This window comes from Ursus americanus, chromosome 32 (assembly GCF_024610735.1).
Source record: "Ursus americanus isolate L20-20 chromosome 32, mUrsAme1.1.p, whole genome shotgun sequence".
Taxonomy (NCBI): domain Eukaryota; kingdom Metazoa; phylum Chordata; class Mammalia; order Carnivora; family Ursidae; genus Ursus; species Ursus americanus.
The window spans coordinates 23239923-23263249 of record NC_142158.1 but is presented as its reverse complement, the minus strand read 5'-3'; the positions used below and the strand labels follow the sequence as shown (position 1 = coordinate 23263249).

The window sequence follows — 23327 nt, the reverse complement described above, 5'->3', positions numbered from 1 at the left end:
CTGCTGCTGTAAGGGCATTTCCGAAACCAGCCTGGCTCCGGGGGAGGTGGGGGGGGCCGGCTGGAGAGGGGGCCCGGAGGGCCGAACAGACCGGCGGCGCCGGGCGAGGGCGGGCGCCCGTGGCGGGAGGGGGGGTTAGGGAGAGCAGAAGGAGGGTGGCCGTGCCGGGGGCGGGTGCGAGCGCGCCGGGACCGTCCCAGGCCAGGGAGCCGGCGAGCAGGAGGAAGTGGGTGCCCCCCTCTCCCCCTCCAGCGCCCCCTCCCGCCGCCGCCTCCTCCCCAGTCACAGGCGCGTCCTCCGCGCACGTGTGCGAAACGTCACCGGCGGGTCCCGGGGAGAGGGACAGACCCAGGCGGCGGGACGGGAACACGGCTGCCCCCGCCCTCCGTCGCCGGGGGGCGGGGAGGGGGACAGGGCGGGGAAGGAAGGGGCAAGGGGAGAGGCGGGTCAAGGGCAGGCCCGGGGCCCGGCGAGGAAGGCCCGGGCGCTCGGGCCACGCGGGCGCCGCCGCTGCCACCGCCAGGATGCGCCCAGGCCGGGGCGCCTGCCCGCGAGTCCCTCACCCCCAGACAGCCCACGCCCCAGCTCGCACTCGGCTTCCAGCCCCACCTCCCCCGCCACCGCTCTCCGCCTCCCCCAGCCCCTTTGTTGCCGGGAGTTACAGATCCCAAAATGTGTCAAGCGCAGCATGGCAGAGCCCCTGCGCCCCGAGCACGCCTTAGGGACCCCCGGCAGCCAACGGGCCTCGGAGGCCGGCGGGGGGCGATCACCCCAACAGTCCCCCGGTTTCCAGCCCCCGGAGTCCCCCACTCCCCAGTTCACTACTCCCTCCCCCACCCCCTTCTCCATCCGGGGCGTGACCCCTTCCTACGCCCGAGAAAGAGGAAGCTTCGAGTTGGAGGGGAGGGGAGGGTGGGGGTAGGGAAAAGTGCAGGAAAAGAAGGGGGGGCCGCGAAAAGTTTCAGAGTGTTTGACGTGGTCCGCGCCAAGGCAATCCCCGCTGCCCCGCGCGCCTGGCGGAGCCCCCCGACCCTCCGGGCGCTGGCGGGGAGTGCACTAGTCTAACAATAAAGCTGTGTTGGAGGGGCAGCCGCCAAGGCCCACGACGCTCGGCCCCGCGCTGTTCCGGGGCGGCCCGCAGCGCGCCCACCACCCCGCGCGGTGCGATCCCACCTCCCGCCCGGGCTGGGGACGGTGGGAACGGGAGGGCATTACCGGAGGGCCGCCGCCGCCGCCGCCGCTGCCGCCGCGTCCCAGCGCTGGTGGCTGCTGCAGCAGCCCGGCTCTGCTGGAGGGTCCGTGCGGCGTGGTGTAGAGGAGGCTGCCGGCGGTCTGCTCCGCGCCGGGGGCACTGGGGAGGAGGGGGCCGGCGGCGACGGCGCCGCTTTGGAGGGAGGAGGAACAGGAGGTGGTGGAAGTGTTCGTAGTGAGGATCTGGATGTACGCGCCCGGGGCGGCAGCAGCGGCGGCGGCGGCGGCGGCGGGGAAGCCGGGGCTGGCTAGCAGTGCCCTTTTGTCCATGGAGGCTGCAGCGGCGGCGGCGACGACAGCCGCCCCCTCCCCACCCCCGGCGGTCACCAGGTACTGCTCCAGGGCGGGCTGGATCCCCTTTCTCATCTCTCGCTCCTGCTCTTTTTATTGCTATGGTATATTAATGTATTGTTTTCAATTTCTTTATTATTTGCAGCCGGAGTTTCCAAGTCTCTCCTCCTTCTCTCCTCCCCTCCCGGCGCTTCCGAGCCCCTTCTCTCTCTTTTCTTTTTATTTTTCCGCACCGCGCGGGCCCCGGGGGCCAAAAATAATCGGGGCTCTGGAGAGAGGAGGGTCCCGGCCGCACGGATATCGGGCCCCGAGGGGGGATGGAGGCGTCGGGGGCGGCCGATGCAACGGATTGCGAGGCGGCGGCGGCAGCCCGGGTGCTGCGGCCGGCAGCTGAAAAATGGCTCCAGGAAGCTGCTGCTGACAATGAATGAAGGGATACGGTTTACGCGCCAAGGTCCTCCCGCGAAACTCAGATTTCCCGCCGGCTTTTCAAACCATATTTGCATATCCCCGCCCTTCAACCCGCCGAGGACCGTTCCCACAGCCCATTGGGCCTCTGCCTCCTTACTTAAGTCCCAATCGCGGCGCAGGGCCGCGACTTGCTGGTTTCCATTGGCTATCGTGCATCACGGTTACCGGGGCGACAGGGGCTCTATTTGCATAGGCCTCCTTGACTGGCTGGGGGAAAGCAGAGTTTTTTAGGAGGTGGGGCAAAGCCTTTCCTTCTCTCCCACGGAAAGCCACGCCTTGTCCAAGCTCCGCCCGGTCCCCGCCCGCACGCCGGGCGGGGGCTGCTGACCTGGGCAGGCGCTCAGCGCCCCGCAGACTCAGTGTGGATCTAGTCTGAAGCGCAAGTTTCGCTTTTGGAAATTGTCAAGGTGACCAAGGGGACACTTGCGGGAATTCTCTTTCCTTTGGCCAGTCAGTGTAATAGATGTACACGAGCTGGAGATTCTCCCAAATATGTTCCAAAGGCAAGTTGGACCATGCGGACGATGCCTGGCAGGTGGGAACTGAGCCCTTTAAATCGTGGGTTTCTCTTTTCCTGAAATCCAACCAATGCGGCGGCGAGAGCTGATCCCGAGGCCCAGGCTGATAGACAGAAGCATGTGGGCAGACGGGATCGTGGGGGCAGAAGGTTCGACTGACGTGATTGCGGGCACCACTTGAGTTAGCATTCCAGATCCTTCCTGGTAGCTTCATTATTAGCCTGGATGGGGTTTAAGTAAAAATTAACTCTGGAACGTTTTGAGCGAAACCTTACCACGAGTATTGGTTTGAGTCCAGCGGACACCCCCCGCTGACCCAGAAGCACCCAAGGCAGTTAATCAGGGCTAACCTAGGACTGATCTGCGGGTTTCTAATCCGCCAAGCAGTAATCCGAAGAAGTACACGCTTCCCACGATGACGTCTTGCTCCTAGCAAACGCTGCACGCCCAGGCACCACCGCTTTACAATCTCGGTTGCCTACCAAGTTCTCTGGCTGAAAGCGAACGCGATGATCCAGACTCATTCCAAAACATTTTAAACGACTTTTTTTTTTTTTTTAGTAAACCAGAAATCGTCTCCAGAAGTCTATTAAATTATTGTCAAATTGACTTCTGTATTGATGCAACTGTTCATGGGTTGAGGATTGCTTCTGTGAGGCTGAACAGGAAAAGGGACCCCTGCAGGAATGTGGGGAAAGGTGTACGTGTCAGTCGTCATTTACAATTCCAGTCACCGAGAATTGTACAAAATAGCCGCCAAGCTGGTGTTCACCGGGTGATGAGGGTTGCGATTCTTCATGCCCTGATGCAAAACTTAATAATTGTTACTTATTATAATAACTTCCAAAAAGTCATATACTCAGTATTATGAAAGGCCTGGCCAGATATGTCCGTTGAGGCTCGTACTCCTTAATACTTCAGTCCTGTTACCTAGTCTGGAACAGGACGAGCTAAAAGTACCGTTAAACCCGGCACCGGGCTCAGGAATGTTTTGGTCTTGCATGCAAGCGAGTTGAGGACACATGGTCAAACATTTATTGACAGTCATAAAACTGACACTCTCTTTAGGGCGGATTAGGTGGTACTCAGAGGGCATCGATTCCTTTGGACTAGAGGCATAGTGTGTAAGCGGTTCCTTGATCTTGTTGCTCCGATGTTGCTTTTCATCGTGGGTCACTACTGCGAACCCTAGTACTGCTAGGTGGATATTACCACCTGTAGAATATCACTGGCAGCATGCTTTGGGTGGTGGCCGTGATGGTGGTCGGGGAGTCGTGACAGCCCTGCATTTTTAAAATTAGAGACAAGCCCAGGATTTGGAACTGTGTACAAAATCCTGGCTAGAGCTCCTCGCGAGTGATTATATTAAGATGAATGTGACAGTCACAAAGGAGTGTGTTCACAGTCCAGATCACACCTGTGATTCTGGTTTAGAAAGCTCTGACATACTCATTCTACTTTCGCCAAGTTATGTTTTTAATGTAGGGTATTTGGTAGAAAACAAATGTTTCGACATTTTAGGTCTCGTGACAGAAAATAAGATGCTAAAATTTGAGGCAGGCTATTGATTTGTGGAGAGGCAGCGTGTTTTAGTAGAAAGCTAATGGGCTTTGGAGCCACTTACTAGTTATATAACTTAAATCGTTAAAAGCCGGTTTTCTCATCTGTTCAGTGGGAACTGACATTGCAATGCCCATAACACAAGGTCATGATGAAAAGAGGCAATAAGAAATGTGAAGTGCGGGCATATAGCATAGCAGGTGCTCAATAAGTGGAAGCTATTTATGATTCTGTTTATTTGTGTGACTGTGCTTTGTAGGTCTGTGTGGTCCGGTCTGACTCCCAGCCTCAGACCTTCCCTATTGCCCTTGGATGTCCACTTGCTGCGATAGTTTAACTCTGTCCCAGAGTAGGAGCACCGTCATGTCCTGGTTCTTAGGGATTCTAGAATCCTGACTCACAAGTTCAAGGTAATAACATAAAGTCAGCTCTGCTGCTCATCCCACTCCCATCTCAACTGTTATCGGCTCCTGGCTGGTTCCTAAGTCTGAGCTTTCCTGTCCTTCCCTTGGAGGTTAGACTGAGCTAGCCCCAGAGCCAGACTGCTCTTGCCAATCACCACCCCCTTTCTCGTGCTTTTACAGTGGCCCAGGCAGCTAGTTGTGACAAAATGGGCCTGGATAGTTGGGTTGAGTGGTGGCCCCTCAAAAAAAAAAAAAAAAAAAGGCATGTCTTTATCCTTATCCCTAGAAGCTGTAGTGTGAACTTATTTGGGAAAAGGATCATTGCAGATGTAACTAAGAAGAGAATCTCAAGATACGATCCTTCTGAATTACCTGGGTGAGCCCTAAATCCAATGACAAATACCCTTATAAGAGACACCCAGAGGAAAGACACAGAGGAGGAGAGGCTTTGTGAAGTGGAGGCAGAGGTTGGAATGAGCAGCTGAAAGCCAAGAAATGCCAACAGCCACCAGAAGCCAGAAGAGGCAAGGAGTAGAATCTTCCATAGAGCCTCTGGAGGGAGCAGAGCCCTGCCAACCTCTAGATGTAGGACTTCTGGCCTCGAGACCTGTGATAGAGTACATTTCTGTTGTTTGGAGTTTCCCAGTTTGCGGTAATTTACTATGGCAGTCCTGGGGGACTAATTCATCTGTTAGCCTGCCTACCCGAATCTCAAACCTCTTCTCTGCTACTCACCTTGGTTTGTGCTGCTGCCAAGAGACCATTCCTTGCTGGACACCAATGACACTAATTGTCAGCTCGGGCTAGAGCCCCTGTGGAAGACTTTTCAAAGTATGACTTGTTGCAGACTTACCCAAGGAGTTTGTAGAAATGCACATTCCTGAGCTGTCCCCAGTCCTAATGAGTCGGAATCCTTTGAGGCAGGGCCCGAGAATCTTATTTAACAAGTCCCTCCAGGTGATTTCTTCAAGCACTAGAGGAAGAGCCAGAGTCAGCTGCATGACTTTGGACTTCTTCCCATCATTTCCTATTCTAGCTACAACTGGTGGTGCCACTCCTGGGCCTAAATGCCTTGATGGGCGTCTCTCATCCTCCTGCCCCTTCTCATCCTGCCGGTTAACATAACAAGCTCTGCATTCCTGTTCACCCGCGTACACACACACACACACACACACACACACACACACACACACACTATATGTATAAAGCTGGATGTTATAATCTTCTCTAAAAGTCTTCATTTTCAATTTCAAAATACAATTTTGCCAACGTCCATCAGCCCGATATACATAATTCCCAAGAAACAGGACTATTAAACAGTTTTGTGGCAATTCAATATTAAATCTTCAGATAGAAAAACTGTAGGTTCAGGAAACTAAAGAGGCTGCTCATAAACCCAGAGAGTCCTTGGAGCAGCGAAAGTTTAAATTGTGCCTCTAATCCCAGTTCAGCCAAGTCTGGTTTTTAGCTTTAAAATGGGAGGGTCTGGAGAAGACTAGTTTAAGAATTTAAGGCTTTTGTAGTGCAATTCAATTAGTTGCCTGCGTAGAAATAACATTCTCTGTTTTATCTTCCTGGTTAGGAAGAGCATGTCCTTAAGCCATTAGCACATCACATGCTAATAACAAAATCTCTAGGTGCTTATCCTAGAAAATTGACCATTATAGTTATTATAGATGGTGGTTTAGATACCAGCGTAGTTTTGTCTTCAGCTCTTTGTCCAGGAAGGTACTGTTTGGATAGAGCTCTTGCGGTTTTTATTTATTTATTTATTTATTTAAAAGATTTTTTTTTAATGATTTTTTATTATGTTATGTTAGTCACCATACAGTACATCCCCGGTTTCCGATGTAAGGCTCGATGATTCATTAGTTGCGTATAACACCCAGTGCACCATGCAATACGTGCCCTCCTTACTACCCATCACCAGTCTACCCCATTCCCCCACCCCCCTCCCTTCTGAGGCCCTCAGTTTGTTTCTCATAGTCCATAGTCTCTCATGTTTCATTCCCCCTTCTGATTACCCCCCCTTTCTTTATCCCTTTCTTCTCCTACCGATCTTCCTAGTTCTTATGTTCCATATATGAGAGAAATCATATGATAGTTGTCTTTCTCTGCTTGACTTATTTCACTTAGCATTATCTCCTCCAGTGCCGTCCATGTTGCAGCAAATGTTGAGAACTCGTTCTTTCTGATAGCTGAGTAATATTCCATTGTATATATGGACCACAACTTCTTAATCCAGTCATCTGTTGAAGGGCATCTCGGCTCCTTCCACGATTTAGCTATTGTGGACATTGCTGCTATGAACATTGGGGTGCATATGGCCCTTCTCTTTACTACGTCTGTATCTTTGGGGTAAACACCCGGTAGTGCAATGGCTGGATCATAGGGTAGCTCAATTTTTAACTTTTTAAGGGACCTCCACACTGTTTTCCAGAGTGGCTGTACCAACTTGCATTCCCACCAACAATGTAGGAGGGATCCCCTTTCTCCACATCCTCTCCAACAATTGTTGTTTCTTGCCTTGTCTATTTTTGCCATTCTAACTGGCGTAAGGTGGTATCTCAGTGTGGTTTTGATTTGAATTTCCTTGATGGCTAATGATTTTGAACATTTTTTCATGTGTCTGTTAGCCATTTGTATGTCTTCATTGGAAAAGTGTCTGTTCATATCTTCTGCCCATTTTTTGATTTGTTTATTTGTTTCTCGTGTATTGAGTTTGAGAAGTTCTTTGTAGATCTTGGATACCAGTCCTTTATCTGTAGTGTCATTTGCAAATATATTCTCCCATTCCGTGGGCTGCCTCTTAGTTTTTCTGACTGTTTCCTTAGCTGTGCAGAAACTTTTAATCTTGATGAAGTCCCATAAATTCATTTTATCTTTTGTTTCTCTTGCCTTTGGGGATGTATCATGAAAAAGTTTGCTTTGGCCGATGTCGTAGAGGTTGCTGCCTATGTTCTCCTCTAGAATTTTGATGGATTCCTGTCTCACATCGAGGTCTTTCATCCATTTGGAGTTTATTTTTGTGTATGGTGTGAGATAGTGGTCAAGTTTCATTCTTTTGCATGTAGCTATCCAATTTTCCCAGCATTCGAGAGACAGAGAGAGACAGTGAGAGTGGGGAGGGGCAGAGGGAGAGGGAGAAAGAAGCAGAAGCAGACTCTGCACTGAGTGCAGTGCCCGACTCCTGGGCTCGATCCCAGAACCGGAAGATCACGACCTCAGATGAAACCAAGAGTCAGATGCTTGATGGATTCAGCCACCCAGGTGCCCCTAGAGTTCTTGTGTTTTTAAATAGACCTAGGATGGGGCACCTGGGTGGCTCAGTGGGTTAAGCATTTGCCTTCTGCTCAGTTTGTGATCCCAGCGGATCCCTGGGATCCCCGCTCAACGGGGAGCCTGCCTCTCCCTCTCCTTCCGCCCCTCCCCCTACTCATGCTCCCCCCCCCACCCGTCAAATAAATAAATAAAATAAATAAATCTAGGATGAACTTCTGGCATAGAACATGGCTCTCAGTCACTTCTAGTGAATCTGCATGTCTGATTGGAGTCCAGGAATGTGCCTTATTATAAACAGGGTACTTGTGATGCAGACAGTCCACAGAAACCACCTCGAGAAACACCCAGAGGCATCCATCCGTGACCTAGCAACCTCTGCCTTATACACTGGCTTCTTAGGCAACTGTGACACCGACCGAAGTCCCTTTCGTATGCTCCATCCTGATCACAGCCCCCTGCCTCCCACCAAAAGTTAACCATTGGCCTGATATTTTTAGTCTTCACTTCCTTATATGTTTTTATAAAGTTTAATCACCCAAATATGCATCTTTAGAAATTATAGTTTCATCTTGCCCATTTAAAGAAAATGTTGATATGCCTTATAAGTCTCTTTAAATCTATGGTTCCTCATCCATCCTTTTATTTTCTTACAATTTATGTCGAAGCAGGGAGTGGGTTGAATGGTGGCCCCTTCTACAAGATGTGTCCCCTGGGACCTTTGATTTTGACCTTTGACTTTATTTAGAAAAATGGTCTTTGCAGAATTATTAAGGTAAGGATCTCAAGATGAGATGGCCTTGGATTAGGATGAGCCCTAAATCCAATGTCAGTTATTTTGTAAGAGAAGAGAAGAGAAACGTAGAGGAGATACGGGGGCAGAGGCAGAGAGTGAAATGATGTGTCCACAAACGAAGGCACACCAAGGACTGCCCACAGTCACCAGAAGCTGGGAGAGGGACATGGGGTAGATGCTCTGTCAGGAGCCTCCAGAAGGAAACAACCCTGCCGCCATCTTGATTTCAGACTCTGGCCTCTGGAACTGGGAGAGAATAAATTTCAGTTGTTTTAAGCCTTCTCATTTGTGGTCCTTTGTTATAACAGCTCCAGGAACTCATTCAAAGACTTTCGGCCTTTTAACCTCATGGCCGGAATTTGGCAGAATGCACAGCCATGGTGCAGTTCACCGTGCTGCTCTGTCTCCCGCATTTCCTGCAGATTTTGCGGCTCCATCCACAGTAGGGGCCAGACTCAGGTTTGATTCGTTTGGCAAACCTGAGGCATGCAATGCCACTTTGTCCCTTGTTCTGTGACCTTAGCAATCATTCACGCTCCTTATTTTCTTTTTCCCATGATATTTGTCCTCAATACTTTTCTGTATGTGAAATTTGTTTTCTTGGACTTGAGTGAGAAGGGTTCAGATAAGCTTGTCTGTCTTCACAGAGCTCCATCTTCCATTGTTGTCCTGAGGGTGGAGGCTTATTTTCTGAGATTTCCTTGTTGTGTCCCCTCCACCCCTATCTCAGTCTAGTGTGGACCTTCCCTTTCCTTCTTCTGCCTTGTCCCTGTCCTGGTCAGTTTTTGTTTTTGTTTTTTTCTTTTTTCAGAGAGAGAGCGCATGTAAGCAGGGTGGGAAGCGGTGTGGGAGAGAGAGAATTTTAAGCAAGCTCTTCGCCCAGTGCAGAGCCCAACTTGGGGCTCAATCTCATGACCCTGAGATCATGACCTAACCTAAAATCAAGACTTGGATGCTTAACCGACTGAGCCACTCAGGCGCCCCCTTCCTGGTCAGTTTTGATTCCGTCCTAGCACTTCCTGCTTGGTGTCTCCCCCATCTTAAAAGGGAACTCTGAGGCTTTTCAGAAGCAGAGGCTAGGCTGTTTCTGTGCCTCCAGACCATCCATCCTACCACTGTCCTTGCTCTCACTTACTCCTCGGGGGTAGAAGCCCCCACAGTTTCAGCTGTCATTTCCACATCACTCTGCTCACAGCTCTGTGAAGCTCTGTGAGCTCTTTGGGAGTTCTCCTGTTCACAGGTCCAACGGACACTACCCTATTCTTTCTTCCTCCCTTCCCCCATCTATCTATCTATCTTTCTTTCTTTCTTTCTTTCTTTCTTTCTTTCTTTCTTTCTTTCTTTCTTTCTCTCTCTTTCTTTCTTTCTTTCTTTCTTTCTTTCTTTCTTTCTTTCTCTTTCTTTCTTTCTTTCTTTCTTTCTTTCTTTCTTTTTCTTTCTTTCTTTCTTTCTTTCTTTCTTTCTTTCTTTCTTTCTTTCCCCCTCTCTCTTTCCTTTTCTTTCTTTCTTTCTTTCTTTCTTTCTTTCTTTCTTTCTTTCTTTCTTTCTTTCTTTCTTTCTTTCTCAGACACAGGTGCTGATACCACACAGCTCTTATGGCAATTGGTCTGTTCCCTCTCATTTGTATTTTGGGACTCATGGGGTTACTCTGTCACCAAATTTTGTCATGAACATTGCTCATGGGTTTCTGGTTTTCCTATCTAGATGTCCTTTCTGGTTTCATACAGGGGTAAGGAGAGATTGAAGAACAGTGCTCCCTCATCACCATCTTCCGATTTACCTTTCCTTTTTTTTTTTTAAGTTTATACTTCAGTTTTAGTTAACACACAGTGTTATAATACTTTCAGCTATACAATATAATGATTCAACAAAACCCATCACCCATTTCACCCACCCCCCACCCCTCTGGTAACCACCAGTTTGTTCTCTATGATTCAGAGTCTGTTTCTTAATTTGTCTCTCTATTTCCTCTTTGCTCATGTTGTTTCTTAAATTCCACGTATGAATGCAATCAGAGGGTATTTGTCTTTCTCTCACCAACTTATTCTGCTTAGCATTATACTCTCTAGCTCCATCCATGTTGTTGCAAAAGGCAAAATTTCGTTCTTTTTTATGGCTGAATAATCTCTCTCTCTCTCTCTCTCTCTCTCTCTCTCTATATATATATATATATACTGCATCTTTTTTTAAAGATTTATTTATTTATTTTAGAGAGAGAGAGTGTGTGAGCAGGGAGAGGGGCAGTGGGAGAGCAAAAGAAGTAGACTCCCTGCTGAGCATAGAGCCCGACACAGAGTCTATCTCTCGATCTGGAGATCATGACCCGAGCGGAAATCAGGAGTCAGATGCTAAATTGACTGAGCCACCCAGGCGCCCCCATACCACATTCTCTTTATCCATTCATGTATCAGTGGACACTCGGGCTGCTTCCATAGTTTGGCTATTGTGGATGATGCTGCTATTAACATAGGGGTGCATGTATCACTTTGAATTAGTTTTTTTGATAGTCTTTGGGTAAATATCCTTAGCTTTCCCTTTAATCAAATTTATTTTGAATCCACCACGTTGGACTGTCATGAAAACAATGCCATGCAGCCACACATTTCCATAAGCATGAAGGGAAAGGAACGTTAGAGCTATTTCCTTTCCAGGTTATCTGATAGAACTTGAAAAAACAAGCTGAGGAAGAGAAGTGGAGTCAAGAAACTTAATTTTATTTTAGGCAGTGACTCCAGTGAGATCTAGAGTAGGAGGAAGCAGAGGAACACAGCTACCTTTCTACACTTGGTAGCCTGGTTGTACCTCTTTCTTGTGGGTTTTAAATAGGGAACGTTGTTGGCAGTGCATCACAAATGGGTCTGTGGGTAGAAAATGACGTTTTCTTTTCCACCTTGGTTTCCTTGACAGCATTCCCTCTCGTTTCCCATTCTACCCTCCTGACTTTCCAGAACTCCGTGATGGCTTCCTTCTCTTCATTCTTCTCTTAAAAATCTCTTTTCAACTTTCTCCTCCTCCTATTCTATACATTCTCCCTAGACAATATTTTTTAAATAATTATTATAATAAAATATATACAACATAATATTTATTGTTTTAACCGCTTGTAAGTGTACAATTCAGTGACATCAAATACATACCATGTTGTGTAACCATCACCACTATCTATACCCAAAGCTTTTTAATTATCACCAACAGAAACTCTGTACCCGCTAAATAATAACTCCCCATCCCCCACATCCCCCAGTGCCTGGTAATCCCCAGGGTCTTTGTGAATTTGACTACTCTAAGTACCTCATATAAGTGGAATTCTATAATGTTTGTCCTGGGTCTGGCCTGTTGCACTTAGTGTAATGTTTTCAAAGTCCATCTGTCTTGTATGAGATAGCAAAAGCTCATTCCTTTTCGTAGGCTGAATAACATTCCATTGGATGTATAGACCATATTTTGTTTATCCATTCATCTATTGATGGACTCTTGGGTTGCTTCTACCTTTTAGATATGGTAAATAACGTTGCCATGACCTGAGTCTACAAATATCTGTTCGGGTCCCTGCTTTTAGTTCTTTGGGATACATAACTAGTAGTGGAATTTCTGAGTCTTATGGTCATTCTATGTTTAACTTTTTGGGAGGCTTCCTGGACAGTCTTGACTTTAACTGTAACTTCAGCTTCAGACTAGATGGTGTTGTCCAATAGAAGCTGCTACAAGGATGGAAATGGTCTATGCTTCTGTACTCTCAGATACGGTAGCCATCAGCTACATATGGCTAATGATCACATGACATGTAGCTAGTGTGATGAATGAACTGCCTTTTCAAGATTTATTTATTTGTTTTGCAACACAGTATTATTAACCGTAGTCACTGTGCCCTACGTTGCATCCTCATGACTTGTTTATTTTATACCTGAAATTTGTACCTTTGGACCCCCTTCACCCATTTAGTTAATTTAAATTCAAATTTATTTTTATTTTTTATTTATTTTTATTTATTTATTATTATTTTTTAAGTAGGCTCCACACCCAGCATGGAGCCCAATGCAGGGCTTGAACTCACGACCCTGAGATCAAGACCTGAGCTAAGATCAAGAGTCAGACGCTGAACCCATTGAGCCACCCAGGTGCCCCTAAATCCAAATTTAAATAGCCGTGCATGGGCTAGTGAATCAGATAGCATATACTTGCAGGCTGTGGCTTTTCCCAATTCTCTATCTCCAGCTTAGCCATTTTTCCCAAGTTTCAAGCATGAAACTTTCACTGTATTTCCACTAACATATCCTCAATTCACATGGTCTTTACCTCTTTTGTGAACTCTTGCTGCAGACTCCAAATTTATTTCTTAATGTGAAATCGGCATCAAACTCCAGTCAGTTCTACTGCCAAGATGATTTTGTCTCCTCTATCTCAGACACTTTAATTGGATCTAGACTACCTACATGGGCAATGAGATCTAAGTGAAGTTTCTAGAATGTCAATCCAACCAACTTTGTCTTTCTGAGGCTCCCCATGACCTGAGGGATTAAGCAAGACTGAATTTCTTGTCTCAGCCTACAGGGTCTCAGGTTCTCTTTCTAGTCTCACCTCACATCATTTTCCCACAGGTGACAACACTCCAGCCACACCACACCACCTGGAGTGCCTCAGATGCTCTCTCCCACTTCCATGAGGGCTACAGCTGTCTGCTTAGGAATGCCTGTCCCTTTCTGTCAAAGTTGTACACTGTTACTCACCTCTGAAGACTCAGCTCAGGGAACACCTCCTCTGCGTAGCCTCCTTAGAGCCAATGTTTTCATTCATCCAATAAATGTTGATCGAGCACCTACTTTGTGCCAGACTCCAATTTAGAGACTGTGGCTGTAAGTGAGAAATGGGTAGACTTAAAGGTATCTTCTCCAGGCTTGAAGGTAGAGGCTAGCTGATAGGGAATAATAACGGTAGAATTATAATTATATATAATGATAGTACATAACAAGTCTGCGATGTGAGGCAATACATGGTGCTATCAAAACACCACAGAAGGACACCTCACCTCTCTCTTAGGGGAGAATTCAGGGAAGGCTTCCTGGAGGAGAACATAGAGGAATGAGTAGGAATTATTTAGGAAATATAGAATGGGAGTGGGGAACATGAATGTATGGCTTCTCGAAGGAACTGGAAGTGGTTCAGCAGGGGATTGTGGAGGACCTTTATAGACCAGGATCAAGACATTTGGAGTGTATCCTGAGGGCGATGAGAAGTCATTGAGGCAATGTGTGACATGATAAGATCTGGTCTAAGAAGGACTCCTCTGGCTGCAGTATGGGGAATGTATTGGGGGAACCAGGACAATGGGAATGATCTAGGTCAGCGAACCATGGCTCCAGGTCAAATCTGGCCCATAGTCTGTTTTTATACACCCTGCAATTGAAGAATAATTTTTAGCTTTTTATATTTTTGAATGGTTGAAAAATTTCAAAAGAATATATCCAATGACACATGAAAAATTAAATGGAATTCAAAGTTCCGTTTGTTAATAAAGTTTTATTAGAGCATCACTAAGCGCATTTGTTTTCATACTGTCTATGCCTGCTTTGGGGCTCCAAGGGCAGAGTTGAGTAGTTGCAACACAGTTTAACCCACAAAGCTGGAAAGATTTGTCTGGCCCTTCACAGAAAAGGTTGGCCAACCTCTGATCCAAGTGAGACATCATAGTGAATTAGACCAGACAACCCAGGCAGATCGAGACGTCTCCTCTTTTCCATAGCATGTAACTTAAAATGATAATCTATTGATTTCTTATTTTCTTTTTTTTCCCCTTCCACTAAACTGTGAACATCTTGAGAGTAGATATTTTTTCTTCATTTAACTTTGTCTTTGGTACTTAGCCCACTGTACTTGCTTGGTAAATGTTTGCTGGAGAGATAGATGTATGTGGATTTACACGGGTGTGACGCTCTCGTGTAGACATACAGAAAGCATCTGCTGCTGTCGTTTGCTGACCCCTATTCCTCACTGCCAGGAACCATGTGATTTCGTTGCAACTGAGCCCTTTTACCCCCACTCTAGGGGGAGGAATGTGATCCAGGCCTGTCGAGTAAGTCTTTTTCAGGTCTTCGCTTTTATTACTTGGAAACTCATAGGGCCATGTTTCCCTTCATTTAGTATTGCCTAGAGTTGACCTTAACCTTCATCCTGTCCCAAACTGGCGGGATATCCATGAGGAAAAGTGAAAGTTTATCCCTCCGGCTACTTACTAGCTCTGTTCTTGTATGGTTTGCATGCACACACGTGGAACGTAATGTCAAGGGTGAGCAGGTGGATTAGAGTGTCCTGTGTGCTCTTTGGAATGCCCTTGGGTGGAGGAGAAGGAGTGCTAAGAGAAGCAAACAGGGAAAGGAAAAGAAGAGCAAATGCAAAAAGTGCAAGGTAAGTGGAAGAAAAGAGAGAGGTACAATGTGGACCTGTGGCAGGGCTATGGACAATTGCCTCAAATGCCATTTATTTGCACATGTGAAATCTAAGAGGAGCGGTAGGTCCTCTGGAAGGAGTATTCATATTTTTAGGACATTGGGTATGATTTACGAGATATAAAAATATCTTAGTTTGTGAGCACTTTACAGATGATGAAGCCTTCTGCTTTTACATTAAAATATTTTAATTTTATGAGTAGTATATGGATACATTCTTGTTCGAAGTTTAACAAATATTTTATATATATAAAATATACATTCACAATAAACAGTGAGGCTATGTAGTTCCACCCTGTGTAATACGTAGGTGTTTTTACCCTCTCTAACACAGAAGACGAGAGATGTATCATCTCGAGTCAGATGGCAAAGCTGAATTTCTCAGATGTTCATACTCTTGATTCTGTGATCTTTCTACCTGCCCTGACCCTCTAAAGGGGAGCCCAGTGGCCTATAGACACAGCTCTGAAGATGGAACATGAGTCTAACCTGAGTAGCCAGCTTCTCCTGAGAGCAATACCTGGTTTCCAAGTCATTCTCAAGTAAAATCACAGATCCCAAATGTTATGGGTTGAATTGTGTCCCCCTAAAAAAGACACGTCCAAGTTCTAAGCCCTGACATGTCAGAATGTGACTCCATTTGGAAATAGGGTCATTGCGGATATAATTAATTAAATTAGATGAGGTCATACAGGAGGAGAGTGAGCCCTTAATTCAATATGACCAGTGTCTTTTTAAGAAGATGGCCATATGAAGACACAGAGACACGGGGAAAATGTTCCTGTGGTAATGAGGGCAGAGATTGGGGTGTGTAGCTACGAGCCAAGGAATGCCAAAGATTGCCAGCCGACTACCAGAAGGTAGAAGAGACAATGAAGGATTTCCCTACTGTTTTAAAGAGGAGCACAGTCCCAACACCATCTTGATTTCAGACTTCCAGCCTCCAAAACTGGGAGACAACACATTTCTGTTGTTTTTAAGGTGCAAAGTTACAGCAGCCGTAGACACCACTACACCAGGTAAATTCTACATAACAGAGGGAAAAGCCTTTGCTAACAACCTAGTCATAAAAAGTGATCCTATGCTTTTGGTCGGGGTGACATTTTCTGTTTATATCTTAAGTCGCTCAAAACAAAGCAGAAGCTCAGAAAATGCCAGAAATATTATGATTTTTATCTTTCAGTTACTCAATGAGGATTTAAGAGGTCAAAGAAAAAGAATATGTCCTTGGTTTAAGAGCAAATAGTCAGTATTTAATCCCCGAGGTTATTTTCCTCAACATCTTATTATAAATTTTTTTTTAACTCTGAGGTTATTTTGTTGGAAACATAAAAAGAAATACTAACACATTATTGTTATATGAGAACCTTTTCAACTTAAGCGATGGCAGGAAATTTATAAAACATGAATGCTATTTGAAGTATATATTAATTTTTTCCTCTCCTGTGGAAGAGGCTTGCAAGAAGGTCACTGAATTTTTTTCATTGAGCTAGTTTTGTGCTGGGGATGACCTATATGTAATAGTATGAGGCGAAGGTCCTTCCAGTTTTAATATATCTCCTATCCTTCCTACCTTGACCTAACATTCCTTCCTTTAGAGTCATTTCTTTGGGCTAGAGAACAAAGGTGAGGGGATTGTCTTTAGAGATTGTAATAACTCAGACACCCGAGAGAGGCAAAAGATGAGGGTTTAGATTTTCCATGACCCTTGTCCCATTGGCTGGTGAGCATGGAACAGTTTACTTGATCTGCTAAAATTTAGCAGCAATGTCAAAGAATCTGGATTGGAGAGGTTCATTTTGGTGGTGGAGAAGGCACAGTAATAAGAACATGGAAGGTTGTTGGAGAGACCAGTAGGCTCCTTGTGTGCACAACGTCCTTATGTGGATCATGTCCTTCAGTGGATGACATTCTTACCTGGACAACATTCTTACTTGGACAGTGGTCCTTCACTATCTGGGAAGGTCATCCTCTCCCTTGGGCTAGCCAGCTTTAGCAGTGATGTTCTGGAGCAGTTAAGAATGAAGGTCCCCCTGCCAAGGAGCAGTTGCAACCGCGCCATTGATGAATGGAGGTGGGGATGGGTAAGAATACTACCTTCAGACCCTAGTGAGGAGGCAGGATGCGCAGTGGGCCTTGAGTAACAGTATTCTAGGAGCAGAAAGATGGGAGTTGGTGCTGATGAGCAAGCCCAGAAGAGAGAGAACAGGAAGAACAAAGGAGAAAAGGACACTCAGAGGACCACCTTCCCTTTAGATGGTTTTATCTAGGGCTAACCTTTTTCATCCTGCCCAAACCTGGTGAGATATCCACCAGGAACAGTGAAAAGTTGATCGCTCTAGGTACCCACTAGTCCTGTTCTTGCAACACACACACACACACACACACACACACACTGTTCGCTCTGAGGCAGTCATCATTTTGGCTGTGGACTACAAGAGGAGATAATTTCCCTGTCACTTTTAACATCCTTCCTTCTCTTTTCAGCTGACTGCGGGGAGAGGGTGAGCCTTACAGAGCTGCCCCTCACAGGAAGCTGGATAGGCTTCTTGAGAATGAGGACCTTGTTTTGTACATTCAGGAATGTCTCCAGAAATATTTGTGGATTGATTGATTATGTCTACACGACCCATCAAATCAAATCTACCCAAGGTATGTCCATATAAACATCCTGCTCTAAGACCTATTTCTGACATGTCATATTGAATATAAAACAGAAGGAAATAAAGCCAGGGAACCAGCACATGTTCCACAGACGTGCTTGTGTTCTGCACCGCCTGCTTCAGGACCAATGGCAGAGATAGGTGGGGACTAATATACTGCAGATGAGTGAACGTTGAAATCCGTGTTTGCAAATAAATAGAAATGACTTTCTGGAGGGAAGAGAAGGTGGTGGAAAGGGGGTGGAGTAAGAAAGAATGCATAGAATTATGGGAGGAACATCTGGTTCAGTTAAAGAATAAAACCTAGAAAAACAAAACCTGGGGGCCCGGATGTTCAGCTTATGTTGACGATAGCTTCATAAGAGCTGGGACTTTGTCCTTTTCCACAGCAGAGACCTGGGATATCATGATTTATAACAAGAAATGTGTATTTGGTCTTTGTCCCCGTTTCTGTCACAGAGCTCCCATTCAGGCCCACCCCTTGACCTCAGGGTGGGGAGAGGGGCTGCAGGTTGAATCAATCACCAGTGGTCAATGATTTAATCAAGCATGACTAAGTAACGAAGCATCTGTAAAAACCCAAAAGAATGGGGTTTGGCGAGCTTCTAGGTTGGTGAGCATGTGGGGATTTGGGGAGAGTGGGGGGCCTGGACAGGGCATGGAAGTTCCGCACCCTTCCCCTACACCTTGCCCTACACATCTCTTCCATCTGGCACTCCCTCGGTTACATCCTTTTATAATAAACCAATATTCTAGTAAGTAAAATGTTTCCCTGAGTTTTGTGAGCCGCTCTAGCGAATTAATGAAACCCAAGGAGGAAGTTGTTGGAACCTCAAATGTAGAAGCTGGTTGGTCAGAAGCACAGGTGACAACCTGGGTTTGTGATGGGCATCTGAGGTGGGGCAGGGCAGGGGCAGCCCTGTGGGACTGAACCCCTTCTCCCCAGCCACACTGGAAGTGGGTGTACACCCTTCTAAGACCCTAATGCCCACAACAGGCATACAATAAATATTTGTTGAAGGAGCGGAAGAAACTCTGGAAACAATTTCCTGGTTATGAGGAAACCCGTTAGATCCATGGTTTTTTAAATCAAAGGGTTGTTTTGTTTTGTTGTTTTAGATGTTGAATTCTCTCTTCAAACAACATCTTGCTGAATGTAAATAATGGGACAGCCACACTTGAATGCAAGTTCAAATGGGATGTCCAGTGATGTCATCCAAGCCCCTCCCCCAGTCTGCCCTCTTCATTCCAGACGCTCCAATTCACTAGACCTGGGGAGAGGCAGAGCTGGGTGTTGGGGGGGCGGGGCGGTTGCAGAGCCAGGTTTGGAAGGTGCAGCTCCAAGGCTCCCCTGGGCACTAGACTGGATGCCCACGAGAGCAGGGAGTCTACACCTTGTATCCCTCACAACTCAAGGGCCACATTCACCGGAAGTGCCAACACTCTGTTCCCTGCTTCTCCTACCACAGCTGCAGGTCTGTGGTCTTCCAAGCTTCCCTCAGAGCTGATTTTGGATTCCAAGGATTGTTGGCGTCATCATAGACACTCAGTGAATGTCCATTGATGTAGTCTAGCATTCTTCGGAAAATTTGGGGACAGGGCAAAAAGGTTTTTTTTCTTCTCTTCATCCAGATAGAGTTTTCTCCCTTTGAGATGTCTCTTCCTGACATTTTTCTTCACAGCATCCCAGTGGATGGGGAAAGACAAGCATTTCTTTCCCTTATTTTATAGATAGGGAAACCAACTAGAAAAATGTATCCATTTACTCCTTGCCCAAAAGACAATTCAAAGCAGAGCTGGGGCTGGCTTCCATGGACATATTTACAGTGATTGGCTCTCCTTAAGCCATAAAAATGAAGATCTTTTCTCACAAGAGTACATTAGAATCAGCCCTAATATAAATGTCTTCTACTCCACAGATAGCTGGTAATGTATGGTTATGATACAATCTCATGATTTTGTTCAGCAACAAACACCATCTTATATTTTATTTCAGAGATGATAAACTTTACAATCAGATAATGTTATTTTATTCACTTTGGGTCCCTCAGCCCCTTTCAAAATACTACTTAGACTTTTCCTATCAGCAGTATTTATATACTGCATTTCCCATTTATTTTCATCAAGCCTGTTCTCTCAGGATTCTAAGAAGCTTCCTTTGTGACTGAATTCCTCTATTTCCTCTCCAGCACCTACTAAAGAACAGACCTTCTCTGGAAGGCACAACATTTAATGTATTAGCTTACACTCTGCTTCTCAGACTTTTCGAGATAACCTTGAAAGGGCATCCGCTCTATGGCGTTCTCTAATGAATATCATGGGAACGTGCACGTTTTGACCCAAACCACGAGAGGAGCTCCTTTGGAAGTTATCCCAGATTTGGGTCTGCGGGATCATAAGAATGAGTTTATTTATGGACAATGATTATGTGAAATCTTCTGTAAAAATACAGAAAATTCTAATCATTGCCTTACTCTCGAGCATCTCTCCTCAATCTGAGCATAATTTCTTTCAGTTTTGATCAGGATGTGTGATGCATAACTAATGGGCTTCCCACCGCCATCTGGCAGACTGTGTAAGTTCACAGCTCACACTACGGCAGAAGCAATACCACAAGCCAAATTTAAAGTAAAAGTGGGCTACAGGACAGTTCAGTCTGTAAGAATGAATTCTCATGTAGCTCCGGAAATTTTGTTGGTGGGACAACCGTTTGTAAATAGTGTGTAAATTTCCATAGCCTTTGGATAGGTCCTTTCCCTGTACTGACCAAGGTAGATCTGAGCTTCCAAATTGTTTTACCTAAGAAAAGTTTGCTTATTTGTGGACTTTCAAAGTTCTTCCGTTTGAATCGCTCATTCATCACTAGTTAGAAAACAATTTAATTATATTAGGAGGGTGAATTCTGAGGACTTTCTATGCTCATGTATATTAACCAATATACAAAATTGTATTTACAAATAAGAATTATAGGAAAACACTGTGATTGACTTGCTTGACACTATTGTCCCTTTCAGTCACTCTTCACCTCAAGGTGGGTCGCTACAGTGCTTCTGAGTAACAGAATAAAGGAAGACACTGGCAACCTCAATTATTTTCAGGGTAATTTATGCTCTTTATAATTCTTGCATGATTATCATTTTTTCACTTAAGAAATACTGACTGCCGGGGGGCCTGGGTGGCTTAGTCAGTTAAGCGTCTGACTCTTGATTTCAGCTTGGGTCATGATCTCAGGGTCGTGAGATCGAGCCCCTGTGTCACGCTCCGTGCCGGGTGTGGAGCTTGCTTGAGATTCTCTCTTCCTCTCCCTCTGTTTCTCTCTCTCTCTTAAAAAAGAAAAAAAGAAATACTTACTGCCATGTCTTTTTCACATTATCCTATTCCCAGGTCAGAACCTATCTTTCCATGGCATTCACTTATGCTCGTTGTGACTGTAACTCAAGCAAGCCAACTTGCATTTGCTTAGACTCCAAGGAGCAGTCGAGTAACTATTTCGTTGATTCTAAACTTCGCATTACAATTTTTAAAAATATCTCTGCAATAAAATGAGTCTAACACTTGATAGCACATTATGGTTTAACTGCAGGCGTATTTACATAACATACATGCTAACAAACTGGTGCTTCTTTTACTTGCCGGGGCCTTAAACTTGATCCTATAGGGAAGTCACGAGGAGGTTGCAATGCAGTGGAGTCTCTGGAACTACTTGAACCAGAAGCTCAAACCCTACTGGAACTTTCTGTCCAACTGTCTTCCCTCATTTGGGTGGGCTGCCTTTCTCTCGCTGCAGACTGCCTTCCTCGACATGCGAGACCCAGGACTACCCACAGCCTCTTCGTTTCATATCTTCTGGGTTCCACGGACTGAGACACAAATTCAAAACTACCACTAAAGGCACTCCTTGTCTTAATTCCGGTCAGATGCCTGTCCCGAGATCAGTCACATTTGGAGGAAGAAACGTAGTTGTGAAAGAATCATAAGGAGAATAAATGAATAAGAAAGGTGCTCTAGGTAGCTCTAGGAGGGCTGGTGGGGAGTGCACTTGTCAGGAGCAGAGAAGTCAAATCCGGTGGGGGGGAGATGATGCCACTGATATCTACCACTGTTATATCGATATTAGCAGATGATCAATTACTTCTCTCCGAGAATGTGAATCTTTACTGGTCCCATTCTGCTCTTTGTTCTCTTCATAGCTGGAGTCTCTGGTTCTCACCCTGCTCTCATGTTTAGGACAAATTGCAAGAGGGAAAAATTCAGGAACAATAAAGATATGTCTAGATCACATCTTTTTCTCCCCCCTTATTCACAGAGGGCCAAACTCTATGGAATCCCTAGGGAGAAAAAGTGTGTGCGCTTGTAGCGGAATCCGCCGTTTGTATGGAATGTACTCCAAACTCTTCTGGATTGTACTGCAGAGGCAAGCAAGCTAAATACCCATTTCTCAGGCTCCTTTGCAAGTAGCTTCCACCAGAAACTTGGAAGGTGGCATGAACAAGATGAACTGGCAGCCCATCGGGAGCTAGGATCCCGTGGCGGACACAGATGTTTGGAGAGCCACTGACACAACTGTCTGCTGTCCCATATGCTCTCAACAGCAGCCAAGAGGTTCCCTGGTGTCGGACAGGCTCCTAGTGTGGTTGGGTATTTCTCCTGGTTGCATTCTTCCTGGCTGTGCGGCTTGCCAAACTTCTTCCTGGCCCTCTTGGAAATTCTATAAACCCAGATAGCAAACGATAAATCCATATCTGTTGAAACTAGCTCACGTGGATTCTGCCGTCTGCCACTCAGATCCCTGACTGATACTCTCGCCCTGTCAGCAAGAACTTGAGAATTTTTCGTTTCATCACAAAAATACTTAAAATGGGGTCTACCGGAGAAGTAGTCATATGGAACCAACTTTCTAACCTTTTATCCTTTGCACCCACATTTGAGCTCATACAGTATGTTCACCCACATTATCTCATAAGAGATGGACAGAAATGCATAATCCTCTATTATTATTGAAGATATAGGAAAACAGACACCCTTCCTTAGAGAAACACATGCTTAAGGACATATTTTCTGGAGACCAATTTACTAATCCATGACTTTGGTCAAGCTGTTGGACTTGTTTATGCTTCCATTTCTCAATAAAATGTAAAAAGAAGACAGAAGTACCTGTCTTAAAGGTCTGTTTTAAGGAACAAACTAAGCAATCCGTGCAGAATATTTGGCAAGTTTGCCTTGGGTACAATAAACTGTCAGTCAACACTGGCTATCATATCATTTACCTTTGCTGAGTATAAATCAGTATATCCTTATTGGAGGACAATTTGGCAGTATCTTTCAAACTGTCTATGTACTTTGGCTCAGCAGTTGTACTTTGTATCTAACCTACAGAAATACACTTGCCAGAATGTTCTTCAGTGGGGGAAATATGTATTGTCCATTGATTCAACAAATATTTATTGAGGACTGAAGTTCGCCCAAACCATTCCAGGTGCTGAAAGTTAAAACTATTAAATCATGGAGTAGTCTACGCAGCATGACTAATGCATGTTAGACAGTTATCTGCACCTGTGTGCAGATGTCTCCTGGGCTGAGGTCACCTCTGCCAGGCGGTGAAGAGGTCTCAAGCTGGCTCTCCTCAGACCACCCCGTATGGATGCAGGGGC

The 23327-nt window shown here is 45.7% G+C and overlaps 2 protein-coding genes across 3 annotated transcripts in view; one reads left to right on the top strand and one right to left on the bottom strand.

The window, feature by feature from the left end:
* E2F3 (E2F transcription factor 3) overlaps positions 1 to 299 on the bottom strand; it is a 72070-nt gene extending 71771 nt beyond the window's left edge. Inside the window, exon 1 of one of the 2 annotated variants that reach the window (XM_087858097.1) lies at positions 1 to 299. In XM_087858097.1, coding sequence (XP_087714223.1) covers positions 1 to 18 — 18 coding nt within the window. In that variant the 5' untranslated portion in view covers positions 19 to 299. The other variant, XM_087858096.1, reaches the window with a different exon arrangement.
* Positions 300 to 1881: 1582 nt separating this feature from the next.
* The window catches only part of LOC123791042 (uncharacterized), a 44322-nt gene continuing 22876 nt past the window's right edge, over positions 1882 to 23327 (top strand). Inside the window, 4 exon segments of the mRNA XM_087858098.1 lie at positions 1882 to 2299; positions 2302 to 2351; positions 2353 to 2548; positions 17501 to 17665. Coding sequence (XP_087714224.1) covers positions 1882 to 2299; positions 2302 to 2351; positions 2353 to 2424 — 540 coding nt within the window. The 3' untranslated portion in view covers positions 2425 to 2548; positions 17501 to 17665.